We start from the raw sequence: 17,204 nt of genomic DNA on the forward strand, positions 1-17,204 counted from the left end.
GAAACCTGTTAATCACTCACTTATTCAAATCAGGCGTGTGGCCGTAGGGAAAAGCCTAAAACATGCAAACGGATTGAGAAACACTGACTTAATTGCTTTTACTTTACAGAATTTAACTGCTAAAATAAATTAACTTTTAAAAATTTATTGGGAGGGCCCAAAACGTCGTTGATTGTGAATCGTATGACACATTATCATATTACAAGTAAAGTGAAAGAAGAGCTAAATTGCAGACCGGAGTTTGTTTTTCACAATCTTCTGTAACAGTAACCATCTTTAGTTGTTTTCAAAATACAGCTATGGTAGACACGGCTTTATTTAAAAGGGCTCCGTTAATGATTGACAGGCATTTTAAAGGTTTCTGCCCACTTTTCAGCCAATCAGAACGAAGGGGCGGGATTTTAGGCTAATCTTAACAAAATGGCGACTGTTGTTGTTTTGCCGCAGGGTCACTGATTAAATCCGTTCACCGTTTCAGCTCATTTCTGCACCTGCAGGGCAGAAGTGCTACGATAAGGCCACGAACCGGAAGGGTCGACTCCGCCCGGACTGAAATGAAAGGCAAAGAGCGGTCGCCGATTAAAAAACGGTCCCGGGCCTTGGAAGATATTCGAGACAGGGGAGGATGTCATCCGACCAGCAAGAAAATGGGGGCTCTGTCCGTTTCCAGCGGGAGTAATAATGGGAACACCTCGACAAAAGGCGACGGCGGCTCTACGAGACGGAGTCTACTCGGTGAGAAAAGAGAAAGAGACTTCGACGGCCACGGCCGGACTGGAAATAACCACAGCTGTCAGTCCGCGGCGGGTAAAAACCACAGCCTGAGCCTGACGCTGGACTTAGCCTCGCCGAGGGGCGTCTCTTCGCGAGCGGAGCAGCGGATCCAACCGCCCAGCACGGAGAGTGAGTACAAAACACTGAAAATCAGCGACCTCGGATCCCAGCTGAGCGACGAGGACATAGAGGACGGACTATTTCACGAATTCAAAAAGTTCGGCGACGTGAGCGTCAAGATGAGCCGCAGCAGCGACGGACGGATAGCGTTTGTGAATTTCAGAAAGCCGGAGGACGCCCGAGCCGCTAAGCACGCCAGGGGCCGGCTGGTGCTCTACGACCGGCCGCTGAAGATCGAGGCGGTCTACGTGAACCGGAGACGGAGCCGATCCCCGGTCGAGAGGGACTTGTACGTGGCGGCTCAGAGTCACAGACATCTACAGAGACCCCTGTCGCCCACTGGGCTTGGATACAGAGACTACAGGCTGCAGCAGCTGGCTCTGGGACAGCTGCCCCCGCCCCCGCCGCCGCCACTGCCCAGGGATCTGGAGCGGGACCGAGAGTTTGCTCTGTTTGAAGCCAGGGCGCGTCCCGCTTTCATTGCAGAGCGGGCAGCGTTCAGAGAAGAGGATTTTATATCTCCCGAAGACGACCAAAGAGCCAACAGGACGTTGTTTCTGGGAAACCTGGACATATCTGTTACGGAGGCGGACCTGAGGAGGGCTTTTGACAGGTTTGGGGTCATCACGGAGGTGGACATAAAGAGACCCACCAGAGGACTAACCAGCACCTATGGATTTCTGAAATTTGAGAACCTTGACATGGCTCACCGTGCCAAGCTTAGTATGTCTGGCAAAATAGTGGGTCGCAACCCCATAAAGATAGGTTATGGAAAACCCATGCCCACCACGCGCTTGTGGGTGGGGGGACTTGGACCCTGGGTGCCTGTAACTGCCCTGGCCAGAGAGTTTGATCGCTTTGGGACAATAAGGACCATTGCCTATAGAAAAGGGGACACTTGGGCTTACATTCAGTATGAAAGTTTAGATGCTGCACAAGCAGCTTGGACACACATGAGGGGTTTTCCCTTGGGAGGACCAGAGAGACGACTCAGGGTGGACTTTGCAGACTCTGAGCATCGCTACCCGCAGCAGTTCCTGCAGCCTCTCCCCATAGCGCCGTTTGACATGGTGGCCGAGTCATTTGTTCACCGTGCCACGCCCGAACCTCTTCGGGTCAGAGACAGGACTCCTCCACCACTTCATTTCAGGGACAGAGAGCTCTTCCCTGGAGCCGACTGGCCCAACCCTGCCATCCGGGAACGGGTACGGGCCTCGCCTTTTGAGCCTCTGGAACATTTGGAGCGGCGGACAAGGGAGCCTTGGTCTCTGGAACGAGAGCTGCAGGGACGAGAACCTGTACGCAAGAGGCGTGCAGTGGAGGAGGGACGCCATCTGGACCTCTCCCCGGACAGCACTGAGAGGACAGTAAGACGCAGACGAGCCTCCCCAGAGGGGAGTCCCGGCGGCAGCAGCAGAGAGGGGGGGCGCTTCAGTGATTCAGAGCGCCCCATGCGAGGTGAGAGAGCCTCTCCAGTGAGAGAACGCCAAAGCAGCCTGGAGCGGGTTGGGACAGAACGCCGGCTCAAGAGCCAGGTTATGTCTGATAAAGGACCTTCAGGTGGTGGAGGGGCAGCAGCTGGAGAACGCAAGCGTAAAGCAGTTGACGGTGGCAAAGGGCCGGCCAAGAGAGAACGCTCTGAAAGCAGCTCCAAGGGAGGTCAGCCGTCCAAGCTGGACGGCGCCAAACTTGGTCTAGCTTGGCAAGGCATGCTGCTCCTGAAAAACAGCAACTTCCCAGCCAACATGCACCTGCTGGAGGGCGACCACAGCGTGGCCAGCGACCTGCTGATGGACAGCGCGACAGGGAGGCATGTGAGCGAGCTGAAGATCACGCAGCGTCTCCGCCTGGACCAGCCCAAGCTCGACGAAGTGTCTCGCCGCATCAAGGTGGCAGGTCCTGGCGGCTACGCCATCCTGCTGGCCGTTCCCGGAGCCACGGAGGAGTCGCTCTCAGATTCCGCGGCCTCGACCCAGCGGCCGCTCCGCAACCTGGTGTCCTACCTCAACCAAAAACAAGCAGCCGGAGTCATCAGCCTGCCTGTGGGGGGCAGCCGGGATAAAGACAACGCAGGGGTCCTTCATGCTTTCCCCCCGTGTGATTTCTCCCAGCAGTTCTTGGATTCGTCTGCCAAAGCTCTGGCAAAAAGCAAAGAGGACTACCTGGTCATGATCGTGGTTCGTGGCGCATCATAAAAAGTGACCGTACACTACAATGAAGCGGCGATTAGAAGAAAAAAAAAAAATCTGCTGTATGTCAGAAATTATTGCATGCTGTGTGTTCTGCATCCTGGGGTACAGTAGTGTGCTTCTCCAGTGTTTGAATGTTGCCATATAACCCACTAAACGGACAAATGGTGCCCTTCCATACAACTAAAAGGTCTTTTTTTTTAATTTTTTTTTTTTAACTACATTTATTGGGTGTTTGAACCCGATCACAATCACAAACCCGCTGTACTATCAGCCTTCTGGGGTTAAATATTGGGGTTGTTATAGAAATTCAATCAGTTCAAATCCAGTTACATGAGCCTTTAGGTCATTTTATCGTTTGGTTCATTTATGGGTTGACATGGTTACTTATCCAGTTATAAGCAAAATAAATGTTGGGCATTGAATGATTTTATACGATAACACCACCATTACAGTTAATCTACCGATTTAAAACAATGTTAGTTCAATATATTTTAAAATGTCCTAAAAACGTCATGTTTATCTCTAGGCTGCTATACTTGACGTCATCGGTCTGCACTGGTGGTGTTATTACAACAACTTTCCTCCCTGGTTGTGTGAACCAGGCATGACCTACAGTACAGTAACATGTTGCAGTTTAAAATTGAGCTGTTCAAGTGTTGAAAAGAAGCTGAGCATAATCCCCCCCGCCCCCAATTTCAAGACAGAAAGAAATTGGTAATGTCGACGTTTAAAACAAATCGCACAGCTCTCCTCCAGTTGATCACATTCCTGTTAAATGTACTACCTTAAATATTTATGTTGCTTCTACTGAAGTCGTTTGATACGTCTTGGAGTGTGATTTACTGAAGAAGTGTTGTGCAGGGTGTTTTAAAGTCAAGTAAAATGTTTTGTCTGGATAAAAGGTGGAGGACAATGTGAAGGTCAGCAGTTAAAGCATTTCTTAATACAGGTCAAAGATTTCACTCTGTGGAGTCTCATTCGTGCATTTTCTTCAAGGTCATTGTTCGAACCTTAGTGGATCTGTTTTAAAGGGATATGCTTAAAAAAAATTGTTTTGAAGTGGGGTTTTTATTGACAATAGAAAGAGGCCACATCGCTTTAAGTTTGTAGAAAAGTGAAAATGTTCCCTAAATCTGTGAAAGTCTTAACAAGTCAGATGGACTCGCTGATTTAGCCGTCTAAAATAACCCAAACTTAAAACGTTCATCATTGTGAGCTGAATTATATCAGTAAGTTTAAAACTGTCTAAACTTTCAAAAAGGGGCTTTGATAAGATTTTTTTCCCCTTCTTTTCTCAGTCAAATTTTGTCTGTGCTACTGCTAAGCTGGAGGATGCTGTTGGCTGTGTTGGTCCACCAGGATAAAATTTGCCATCTTTGATGCCTCTCTGCCCTGCTGGCATCCAGCTGGATCGATAACAGGTTGTTGGGACATTTAATGCCAAGCTCAAAATTACTGTTTTCATTCAACCTAGAAGTTTCTGATCAGAAACGAGACGGGTGTCTCTCAGAAGATAATGCAAGATTTTTTATATTTGTATTTTGTTACAAATGGCTAGAAAAAAATAAAGTAGCACTGCAGTAATTAAAACCCTGAGGGCCCACTGACCTGCATGTTTTAGGTACAAGGAGATAATCATTCGAATCAGGTGTGCTGAAGCAGGAACACATAAAAAACATGCAGGACCCTGAGAAGCTATCTGATTTAAATCGGGGCTTGACCTCTAAAAACGTTAACACTTCCAGTTAGAAGCACTCAAAAGGTATAACAAAACTTGTTTTACTCTTTTTTTTTTTTTTTTTTTTTTTGTTAAAATGGGATTCAGTTTGAGTTATTTTAAATAGCTAAAATCAGATAAAACATTGAGTGTTTTTGACTGCTAGCCTTTCATGATGCTTAGGATTTTTTTTTTAAAATCTCACTGTGATGTCAGATTGCAAACTATTACTGGTAAAGGAGCCTCACTTCAGAAATGTTGAACTATTCCTTTAAGAGTCATCAATAGGATCAACAAATTTTTACAATATCTGTGAATTTAAGTGTCTCCCATGGGTCAAGTAATAGTTGAATGCATTTTTGTTTTTGGATAGCATAGAAACCAGCCCACACCTGCTACTAACAGAAAATACTGAACTTTTCTTGTGTTCTTAATGTGTTATTCGTTTGTGCATCCTTGTTTTGCTCGGAGAGGATCTAGCATTGCAACATATATATGAAAACTGAAGTACTTGTGGACAAAAAGACAAAAAAAGTTACATTTTTGTGTTTATAGTTTATTTATTTCCCTGAACCGGTGACCACCCCCTTTTTATAGTAATAATTAACCCAGTAAGTGGATGGTACAAACTAATAAACCAGCTATCAGTACAGCTACTTGGTTTTAGCAGTGGTTCAACAGTTAATGTGGAGTTTAATTTTAGAAGTATACAGTTACAATAACTCATGCCTGCCAATGCGTTTTTTTTTTTTTTCTTAGATCTTACCACAGTATTGTTTAGACATTTTTTTTGTATTTAGTCATGCAGTAGTGACTTACTCGGAATAATAATTTTCAGACTTTATTTTATTTTTTGTGTGTAATGAAAACATTCATGTTTGCTTGTGCACTCGGGACATCACACCCACTGAAACCTCAGACTCTGGAAGACGCAGAGCTGCAAAAACCCTCTGTGGAGAAAGAGAGAGAGAATAGGCACCGTTATCTGTGTGAGTCCTCGCTGACGAGGAAGCTTTTTAAGTTGTGTAAGTCCATCCCGCACCTGTGATGACTTCTGTTTTTAAGTGGGGGGAAAAATTGAGCAATGTACGCTTTGATGTCATGGGGGAAAAGGAAAATCCGTAATGCCCATGCGAAGCTGTTCACGTAACTGCGTGTGCATTTGGGCGCCTGATGTGACCGATTGTCAATAAATTGTTCATGTGAAGGGGAAGTGTTTCTTCGATGGAAGTGAATTGACGAGAACGAGCTGCGATGCCCGGTTGTGTTTTCGAGGAGGAGTTTTGTTCACTTGAAAATGTTGTTTTCTGCTCGTGAGACGATTCGCAAGTCGTTTAGCTCCAGAGAGGAGAGACCCGTGTTTCCCCCGCACCCCCAGAGGATCGCTGTTTGTTTAAACGAGGCCGGTTCTGGTTGTAACTTACTGTTCCTATTGACACGCAAAAACACCTGACAGGACGGATGGAGGAGCCGCCGCCTGCTCTTGTTTGAACCCGGCCTGCAGAAGCAGCTTCGGCATCACTGTGAAGGTTTCCCCGTGCATTCGGTTCTGGTTCTGAACAGAAGGCAGGAGAATTGAGATTGTGACAACTCTGAAATTCGCAGAGCATCGACAGATCACTCGGTCTCCCTGGGGAGTTTTGGGTCTGATTCGTCTTTATCGCACTTTGCCCGGGTTTACTCAGATTTTCCCGGTCGTCAGGAAAGACGATTGGCTCAAATGTCAGCTAGGAATGCTGCCGCTGACCTCTCCTTCCCCAAGGAGCCGTGTTGAACCGGTACCACTTCATCATCTGAGGTCATCCGCAGCACCGGGGATGAAGTACGCGCGTCTTCGCTGGAAGGAGCAGAGGATACCGTTCACTGAAGTTCCGGGACCACTCCATGTCAAAACCTTAAGTCCAAACTCAGCTACCATCTATTTTAGCTGAATTAGGGTTAAAAAAATAAAAAAAAAGTAAAGTGATTCTGTGTCGAGGATGACCCACTCCCCCTTGAGAAACATTGCCACCATGAGGACCAGGGAGCGCCTGCCTTTCCTCTCCTCCTCCTCTGGGTCTGTTAGCTGGCAGCCAGGACAGTGCAGGTATCACTGAGCGGCTGCTGCTCAGAAACAGCAGCATGGTGAGTAAGAGCAAGGGCTGCCTGCCATGGCTGTGTCGGTGGCTTATAGGCAGCAGGGGGTGAGTATTACAGTGTAACACCACATTCTTAAGAAACATAAAAGTTTCTGTTTTGATCTGAAAATATTCAAGTTAGCCACTTTTTTCCTCTTCTCTTGATCTGCTGCTCAGCAAAACATTAACTGGGAGATCAGAGGCTTCAAATCTGAAACAATTCCCAAAGAAGGAAATGAAATTAGACGAGATGAAGATGAGGATTTTTTTTTATTTGGAAGAGATGCTGGTTTCTTGTTTTAGCCTCACACAAATGCACCTTAGGTGGTTCTCGAGCTTCTTGCTTTCAGTAAAACGACAACAAAAAAAATGTGCTAAGTTGTAAAAAGAGCAAGTGGCCATAAAAGTCATCAAAATGCTCCCTATGGAGAAGAAAATATATTTTAAATGTCCTTTTTTACATGGCAAATCAAATAATCATTATATTTTAGTCATAATTTTTATAGCCACATTTTCTTTTTACAACTGATTTTTAATTTTTTTTTTTTTAACTGAAAGCAGGAAGCTTGATGCATGACCTAAATTAGATAAGATTTTAATTCTGCTTTAAGGTTGGTTTTTATATACCAAATACTGCAAACGTAGTTGTTTCTGTAGGCACAATGTATAAAAAGTAGTGTTGAGTCTCTATGAAACATGGACATTAATAAACATTAGAAACAGGAACAGATGTTTATATGCTGAAGTTAGCGAGACAACTATTTCTCATCATTTTAGGTCAGATATAACAAATCCAGGTTCTACATACAAGAGGAAGATGATGCGGTGGCACAGGGCATATGCTTGCTATTCAGTGTGTTTATTATTAGCAGAGTTTGTGATTTCTTATATTCTAAATTATATAATGAAATAAAACTCTGTTTATCTTATTGAGATGTATTCTCTGAAGTAGTTTTTTTTTAGAGATCAAACTACAACTGCCTTTTATCTTCCAAGTCCAACTAAATACAACAAACTGGCAAAAAAAAATAAATATACTTCAAAAACACAAAATCATATTCAAAGTATTTTTGTCTAGTTTCTAGTACAAATATCTTATTACACTTGAAATGAAAGAAAACTAACTCACACGCAACTTTTCAGCAAGATGTAGGAGATTATTTTAAGTAAATAATTCCTTAATATTGATGAAAAAATACCAGTTCTCTTAGCAGACTATTTCACTTATAACAAGACATTTTTTCCATATTATAAGTTAATTAATCTCCCAGAGGAACAAGTATATTTTCATCATAATAAGCGAACATTTACTTAAAAAAGCTACCATTTCTTGCTAGAAAGTTACTTGTAAGTTAGTTTTGTCGTATTTCAAGTGTAATAAAATATTTGCACTAGAAACTACTAGACCAAAATACTTGATAAAATGTAGGTTTTTTGTAGTGTAAATAAACAACAAACAAATAAGCGCGTATTCATTTTAAATTTGAAAGGCATTTTCCATTCATTGCCCACCAAATAAACAATAAGTCAGTGGTGAGAAAAGCTGTATTAAGTTTTGGTATGTGCTTAGATATGGTGCAATACCATTGCCATAATACTTCACAACAAATCAGGTTATTGGATTATTTAACTTGACTACGTTTCATTTAGGTTATCAGTTTACTTTTAAGATGCTACACATGAGTGTGATTAAAAATATTGAATAAGTTGAAACATACCAACAGAATTGGTGATTAGATGACACTTATTGATCCTGGCAAACTGTTTGTGATTTTGACCTTTGACGGTTGATGGATATAAGCCGTAACATCCCCTCCTCTACAATCCTGCAGACATTGATGTAGAAAATGGATGGAACCTTTTCTAACTTCAAGACAGATCACAACTTCAGTGTCCAAAGTCGGTCCTTGAGGGCAGCTGGCCTCCATGTTTTAGTCCTTTCCCTGGTTCAACACACCTGAATCAAATGAGGTAGATGGACCATCTCACCCATCATTTACAATAACAGACATGTACTTAGCTTATTATAATTAATAAAGTGACTATTTTAATACAAATACATCTAATTTACTATGGAATAGTGCCATAAAGGCTGAATGTTTTCCAACAATAAGCTTCACAGTCCCTGGTCATAGCTGAGTGTATTCACTGTGGGGCGGGGGCATAGGCCAGTTATTCTCTGTATGATAACCTTGAGTAAGAATACCATGGAAACACAGTTTTTACACTAAACTTTACAGCAATAATGGTCACATGGTCTCATTTTTTTATTTTTAAGCAAAAAGCAAAAACCCTACCTGCTACTAATCTATTGAATCATTATTACAGCTACATTTAATGTTCAAATATACTATATTACTTACTACTGTTGATTGTAAGTGGAAATAATATGGGAATGCATGATAAATCAAAGTGTAGTACTTCTTTAATTGGTTATTAAACTAAATATTGGGTCTTTTGGTGTCCTCTACAGAATAGCACTGGGAATCCTATTAGCGCATACTAGCTGGTTGAAGAGGCGCGGGTAGCTAACCTCCGCCCAGCTGCTCACAAATATGCCTTTCATAGTTTGTCTAACACTTAGCTGTTCTTTCAGCCAGCTGGCTGGCAGTGTGCAGCAACAGATGGGGGAGGGGCAGTGCTGCATTATACTTTACTGTAAATGGCCAGAGAAAACTCAGATCACTTCCACACTGTCTCTGACATGCCATTAAAAATAAATAGTAGGACTGGTTTAATATAAACTGAAAGCTAAAGGAGTTAATTTAATTTGTGAATTTGTTCATATATTTCTTCTTCCATTCACTTTTTTCTTTCCTGAAACCGACTTGTTGTCTACTTAGGTAATCTTGTTATGTCATCCACTACTAGCTCCAAATAATATTTTAATGAAATTTAGAGAAAAAACTGAGAATTAAATAGGAAGTAAAACAACTGGGCAATGAGGCCACAGTCATAAACTGATAAGATAAGATTCAATTTGCTAAGAGAGGTAAATGTTAGTAAACATCAGTTATTTATATTGACTAGGAAGGCTTTGCTATCAATGCACAGATTGTATGAACTGTAAAAATGTGGCTCAGTTGGCAATACAAATACCAATGGAGGAAAGGCATTGTACAATATACTGTATGTATAGATATAAACACATCTGATGCACGTTCTTGACACAAGGCAGAACAGTGAATCACTGGTAAAAGGGAACATGTTATGTTAGTCCCAGTCATAGGCAGTGATTTCATCCATGAAACTTATTGCTGATTTTATCTTACCTAACCTTTCTAATTAAAGCATTTTTGCTTTCTCAACAGACATCGATGGGTCTGCAGTTCTGTTTCCAAGACACCTCAGCGAGTAACCTTTACACAGGTAACAAAATGCAAATTTATTTTTCTGTTTCAGTTCCATTTATAAAGATAAACTCTTACATTATATAGTCACTACACGGAGAGATTGAAAAGCTAAAATGTATTTTCTTAGAAAATCAAAACATTGAATAAAGTCCATAATTATATTTATTTGATGGCCTTGACAGTCATAGGTAAGACTGCTGTCTTGAGTTTCATTAACACCTTCCACTAAAAGGGCAAGTCATCAAAGGTCGGTTCTAAAGATGCCCATAGAGGGCTGCTTTCCAGTACAAAAAGGAAAGTTGAATGGAAGGTAAAAGTGTGGTAGAAAAATATGCACAAGCATTGTGGATAACAGAGAGGATTGTAAAACAACGCTCATTAAGGAGTCTAGGATTGAAGTAAGAAAAATAATTTCTATTGGCCTTATATAATATTCTAATATTGCAGGAAACATAAATTTGAGTTTTAATTAGCTTTAAGTGATAATCACCAGAATTACCAGCAATAGACACTGAAAATATCTGTGTATTATGAAATTTATTGATTAATTTGACTTTCATATATATACAAAAACATATTCTTAATCTTTTTTGTTTGTATTCTTATTTATTTAGTTGCATCTGTTTGCTGATTAATATTAAAACTAACAAAATGAAACGGTAATATTGGATGTTTATAAATGGAATTTTCAGAAAATCACTGTAAAAAGACCTGAACATAAACACATTGAAATAAGTTATTTGTCCATTTTTTCTCTCAATAAAGTACTGTATGGTCAATTTGCTGTATGACTTGTGATTGTTTTCCCTGCCTGACGTCTGGGTTGTGTAAATCACACAATAACAGGTCGAGTCAGAAATCATTTTTATTACATCTGAGTTGGGCACCAATACAAGTTATAAAAATGAAATCTAAATCTTGGAACAGAATGCCTATTATTGGTTAAGCTTATTTGCCAGACAAATCCAGGAACCAAAGCGTCAAACTAACAGAGCCTCTCCCAGTGATGCATTCACTGACAAAGAAACAAAAAAGGTAAAAAAAAAAAAAAAACCCAAACAAAAAACACACACACTCATATGTTGTCTAGGTAAATGCCACCTTAGGACCAGATGTCTAAGACCGAGTACCATATACATACTTTTAAAGCATCAAATATATTTTATAAGCTTTTTTTTTTTTCTTCAACAGTACAAAAACCTTAGTGGCCCCAAATCTCAAAAACATAGCGGCTGTGAGTGAATGCAACTCGTGAGCCAAAAGAGCTTTAGTGCATGACTCGTCATGGAAACAATACAAAGAGCCTTGCTCAGTATTGTGAAAGCGAGTTGAGGGGGAATAATTTGGTGCTAATTGAGATAACATTCTTGGAGCAGGAGCCTTCTTAGTCCACAAGAGGGCAGCATGAGAAAACACACCAGCTGATTTTGAATTCAGGGTGAGGAGACCAGTTTAAATGATAGTCGCAATCCACAGCATTTTATTTTCCACCCAGTTATAAGTTTCAAGTCGTAAGTAGGTTTTCTAATGTGATCTTTGGCTGACATCACAGGAAAGTTAGTAAAAGACACATTACCCTGTAAGGCAAATGGTGAAAAAAAAACAAAAGAACCCACTGAAAACACACAAAAACTCTAAAATATGTGTGTATATATATATATATATATATATATATATAAGATTCAAGAACCGACAGCCTCATGTTTAAATGCAATGACACTGTAAGTTTGCACCAGAAGGTTTGGGCAACAGTCTGAAAAAAACTATCCATGTTAGATTAAATGGGCAACATCACATAATCAGTTGGTCACAGAGTTATAGGCAAAGCTGACAAAGTAACAAATAATCACAGACAGCTGAGTAGAAAACTAATTTAGCTCCACCACCTCTAAATTCAACTGTGACCACAATTTGCAGAAAAACATAACCGGATGTCTTGTCCGAAGAGCCGGTGGATTTGCAGCAAATAAACGTGTGCACCTTGATTCAAAGGAAAGCAAACGAGTGTGTAGTTGCATAGATCAGCCAGGTGAGCATCAGTAAAAAGTCAAAAATTAGCTTTTAGTTCATAGCCAGCAAAACGAAAAAGGTAGTCGATAGTTGTAGCATTTAAAAGGCGACAGCTGAGGCTTTGTGAGTAAAGCTTTCTAAATGAAACATTCTCTATTTTGCGGGCGCTTGCAGGCACTGAAACTTTAAACACAGGGCTTTGAAAAATTTTTCTCACCTGCTGAAAGTGTTTACATTTGGTCATGCTACAATCGCACCGTCAGCGAGTTTCAATGGGATTTTATGTGACAGAGAACACCAAGTAGTGCATAATTGTGAAGTGGAAGAAAATGAATACATTATTATAAGCTTTTAATGCATATGTTTTCATCCCCTTTTAATTTGATGCCCCTAAATAAAAGCCAGTGCTATCAATTTCCTTCATAGGTCACCTAGCACCTAGATAAATGCAGCTGTTCTCTGAGGTTTGTTTGAGGACAGTAGTGAACATCCATGGATATGGCAAAGCTGCACATCTACTGACATTACACAAGCAGGATCCAAGAACCTTTACAATCCAAAAGGCCCTTTTTGTTCTCACTTCTCATAAAATTACATGATCTAGAGCTGCAAAACCTCCATGCCAGCTCAAATTTTAAGCTTACAGTAAAAACCTGGTTTGCGTTTTGGTAAAAAAAAAAAAACGTGAATTTATGTCTATCTTATAATTTTGGAACAAAAAGAATATCAAAGTTTTACAGTTTTTAAAGTTTTTCCCTGAACTGAACATATTCATGAAAAAAGCTGAAAAAGAATGTAGCTACAATGGGAAAAAAATAACAATGACACAACAATTTCTTGTATTATTGGTGTCATTGCTGAAGCCCTGCTAAAATAAGCATTTTTATTGCTTTTAAATTGAACAAAACTGTCAACCTCAACGATTACCTATTCAGTTATTAACTGCCACTGTGGAGGCAAAGCACTCATGGAGCGCCACAGCTCCGGTAATTTTTTGGACTACAAGCAAAACGATGTTTGAGGAAGAAAAACGAACATTTCTGCCTGCTGTTAAACAGAGCAACGGCAGCGTCCTACTGTGGGGATGCCTTTTCTTCTTGCAGGACATGGAAGCTGGTTAGAGTTAATGAGGAGATGGATGGAGGTAAAAATCTAGGAGCTGAGATTCACCTACCAGCAGGAGCTACCACCATAAACAGTGAAATGCTTTAGATTAAAGCACCTACAGGTGTTAGGATGGCTAAGATCTAAATTCAAATTTTGAATTTGTGGCAAGACTTGAAAATTGATGCTCAGATATGGTTTCCATCTAATCTGATTGAGTGTGAGTTATTTTGAAAAGTAGAACTTGCAAAAACTTCTGTTTATTTGCAAAGTTGGTAGAGACGCACTCAAGACTTCAAAATCTTATTTCAACTTTTCCAGAGGCTCTGAATTCAAATTCAAGGCACACTTCTCATATTTCTGTTTGTAAAAACCAAACAAAACAAAAAAAAACATATTGTGTCTCTGTATTCGTCCACTTCACACTCATGGTCTTCTTTGTGCCATTTTGTCACATCAAATTCCTATAAAACAAATCGACGTTTGTGGCTGCTATGTGACAAAAAAGAGAAAAAGTTCAAGCACTACTAATAACTTTGCAAGGCACTGTAGAGTACAACTGTTTTTAAATTTATAGGACAATATATTACTGTGAGCAACGACAGATGCAGAGATGATGAAATCAGTTGAAATGCGCTGAAGTAGTTAACATAGCTTACGTGCAAAAAGACTCAAAGGTCAGAATTACCATTTACAGGAGCTGGCAGTCAAAACGGTGAATGATTACAGAGAATTAGATTCTGACTGCAGTGTGAATGCGCTCTAACTATTGCATAAACAGTGACAGCTGTTATTTCTTACACAACTGTCTGTTAAACTAGTTCAGAAACTACTAGGGGATCAAAGCCAGTTTAGGTGTCAGGTCTTGCTGACCTTAATATGCTGAGACAGGCTTTGTGCCAGTTTAAATTTAGGAGATGAAAATGAGTCTATGAGCAGCTGCGGGGCGATAGACGTGAAGAGTTCGTGTGGGTTTATACGAAAGCATAAAGTGAGAGTTGTGCAAAAGAGTCGACCGTCCTGCTACCCCACTGTTTGAAAGTTATGAAACACATATACCGCCTTCCTAAATATTGATCTGGTGGAGGGGAAGAAGCTGGGATGAATGGGTTCAAACCGACTGAAAAGAAACAGGAAATGTTAAAACGACAAGATGTCTTCTGTTAGCTTGGATGAACGTTAGCTTACACGTACATACTCATGAACTGTGCTTAAAGTTAAATGTTAGCACATGCCTACAATAATCTCACGGATTGTATCTTCCAATGTGCTTTTTTGGCTTCATACACGACATAACTCACTGGGACACAGCAGCAGGCTACAGCGGCGGGGGGTTTGCTGAGTATTTTGGCTCCCTGGCAGTTTGAAATCATGCAGCATAGTCACAACTTGGCCAAAGTGCATATCAGTGAGAAAACGTTTTACACATACAGATAAATGCTACTCAAGACATCAAATCCAACACATGGATATGTGCTTCGATTGATAATGTCACAGAGACAGGAGACAGAATTGGGAGCTTGGTTCCTCGCTCTGCATTGTTCAGTTTAGTTGTTGCATTGGGTGGTAGAATACGTCGCTCCTTTGTGTGCTCGATTACCTTCAGTTGGGATGTTTGTGCTTCTGATATTAAAACTGTTTTGCAGAACACAAGGATTTTGGCTTTGTTCTTTATGCATAATCACATATCCAGAGCGTTGTGTGTTCCTGTGTTACTGTAATGCTGGTATCACTCTTTTTGCCGAAAGTTATGGTCCAGGTCCCAGCTTTAGGTGAGAGGGTCCAGGCTCTGCGGGCCACGTTAGTCCAACTTCCAGGTTTCATTATTACACAGCACCATTCTGGTCAGGGGTGAAGCATCCGTTAATCTTACAGCTGCTTTCTGTGCTCTGGCTTTGAGAAAGTTTCTTCTTGGCTTTCCAGCGCTGAGCGAGCGGCTCCATGAACAAGGAGAGGGATGAGAGTAGGTAGCAGAGGCCCGCCAGGTAGAAAGAACAGTCGTACGTCTGTGTGTAGTCATACAGAAACCCTATCAAAACAGAAACAACATGATCTTAGTCTGCGAAGACTATAACAGAGTGGTTTTGATTCACCAGTATCTTTCCTCCAGTCAGCAACAGTCAGAACGACTTCCCACTTTTTAAAATGACTCGATCTAAAACCTTTTGTGGAAGTTAGAAGCATTTTTTTTAGGTATTTTACATTTTCTCCCACTTTATTGGACATTTTTTTAAACTATTTACTAACAATTAAGCTTAGAATATTGTCATACCCCTGGCAGACTTATGTTTATGTTTTAATTTCACAGACTTTTTGTCTGACAGGAAGTAGCACAGTGGACCTCCACCTATTCACATTTCATTATTCACATTTCATTATTCACAGATTTGTCTGTGGAACGTAACCAATAATCTGAAAAGTTCACCATGAATTTTTTTATTGAAAATACTCACCACACATAACTATTCCACGCAACTATCAGATAATGTCTTTCTCAAGTATTTCATTTGATTACATCAATATTTATTAGAAATACAAAGGATGCAAAAAACAAATCGCTTTAGGCAACGGTGACAACTTTTAAAAATATCTTCTGGCCAAAGGTAATTTCTCCCACTTATCTGATAAAGTCTGTCTACTCTTAAACTAGCTTAACATTGCCAGAGACCCATTTTAATGCAAATTCAAATGCAAATGCCTGAAAACCTTTTCTAAATGTTCCAGGTCACCACAAGGGTAGAATGTCTCTGATCAGTCAAATGTGTGCTGTGGGTCATTGTCCTAATGGCAGACGCAGACCTTCACCCCACACCTAGTTTTCTGACGTTGGGAAACAATTTGCTCTATAAGGTTTTGGTAATCTCTTGACGTATTCAAATTCTCCAGGTTGCATACAGAATAAAACAGTCCTACCTGTTTTGTTTTTTTTACTGCAGGTGCTGTTTATTTTATGGGCTTCCTGATAGTGTAAACAATTTGGTGCACATAATTCCCAGAGTACTTTTATGCGAGGTATATTTTTTAGAACAATTGTGTTCAGTGATTACAAAGACTGACTGTATCTCTCATCTCCAAGGAGCCACATGGCCAAGAAGAAGGAGTGTGGGGGCGAATACTTAATTTCAATTGAATTCATTCAAAGTTTCAAGTCAGAAAAAGTCGACTCCGCTGAATTTAGATTTATGACTTTTAAAGTTGGATAGATTATGTTGGACTAAGTACAGCAACAAGCAAGTCCCGCTTATTCTTCGACATGTTGCATCACGTCCTAATCCGAATTAAGATTTCTGAAGTAAAAAAAAAATCAAGTGACAAAGTACAACCATGTTTCTAAAACTGGCAGCTTTAAATACACCTGTTAACCGGCAAAAAGAAAAGGAGCCGAAGCAATTTATTTCTCAAGAGTGTCAGAGATGTGTCATAAAGAACTCAAAATACTGTGCTATTTCAAAAAAGTTCAAACATGTAATCTCTTTTCTCCATTTCCAGTCAGCTGTATAATATTTTAATATTTTATTATTGAACAGTTTATTTTTTCTCAAATTCTCCAATTTTTGGCTTACAGTCAATAAAAAAAAACAAATTCAGTTTTCATGACATATATATTCTTCATAAGGTTCATAAAAAGTATTTGACAATGAAGTCTTATCATCACAATCGTAAAGAATGACTGCTTACCACTGTCTAGTAGACAGTCACTGACTACCTCCACAGGGACAGTAAGCCGGAAAGGTTCATCTACAAAAGCTGCTTTTTAAAGAGTGTTGTATCATAGTATGCTGATGGAAAGTTGAGTGGAGGGTCACAAGCAAAGGCG

The 17,204-nt window shown here is 40.5% G+C and overlaps 2 protein-coding genes and 1 long non-coding RNA gene across 3 annotated transcripts in view; 2 read left to right on the top strand and 1 right to left on the bottom strand.

Annotated features, from left to right (window-relative positions):
* The first annotated feature begins 400 nt into the window (after positions 1-400).
* On the top strand, positions 401-6,016 carry rbm15 (RNA binding motif protein 15). Its single transcript, XM_014469654.2, has one exon. It carries the CDS (start codon positions 555-557, stop codon positions 3,087-3,089), a length of 2,535 nt encoding a protein of 844 aa, XP_014325140.1. The 5' UTR covers positions 401-554; the 3' UTR covers positions 3,090-6,016.
* A 2,318-nt stretch (positions 6,017-8,334) lies between these two features.
* LOC111608165 lies at positions 8,335-11,326 on the top strand. The gene is made up of 2 exons (XR_002752569.1): positions 8,335-8,891; positions 10,232-11,326. It is a non-coding gene; the product is annotated as an uncharacterized LOC111608165 (long non-coding RNA).
* The window catches only part of slc16a4 (solute carrier family 16 member 4), a 29,099-nt gene continuing 23,015 nt past the window's right edge, over positions 11,121-17,204 (bottom strand). The window contains exon 11 of the mRNA XM_005801391.2: positions 11,121-15,416. Within this exon, the coding sequence (XP_005801448.1) occupies positions 15,214-15,416 (203 nt within the window). The 3' untranslated portion in view covers positions 11,121-15,213. The remainder of the gene's footprint in view (positions 15,417-17,204) is intronic.

The sequence above is a fragment of the Xiphophorus maculatus genome, chromosome 1 (genome assembly GCF_002775205.1).
Source record: "Xiphophorus maculatus strain JP 163 A chromosome 1, X_maculatus-5.0-male, whole genome shotgun sequence".
Classification (NCBI taxonomy): domain Eukaryota; kingdom Metazoa; phylum Chordata; class Actinopteri; order Cyprinodontiformes; family Poeciliidae; genus Xiphophorus; species Xiphophorus maculatus.

Bases quoted from the DNA above. Each gene is read 5' to 3' on its own strand.
- rbm15 (XM_014469654.2), top strand. From the start codon at position 555: ATGAAAGGCAAAGAGCGGTCGCCGATTAAAAAACGGTCCCGGGCCTTG.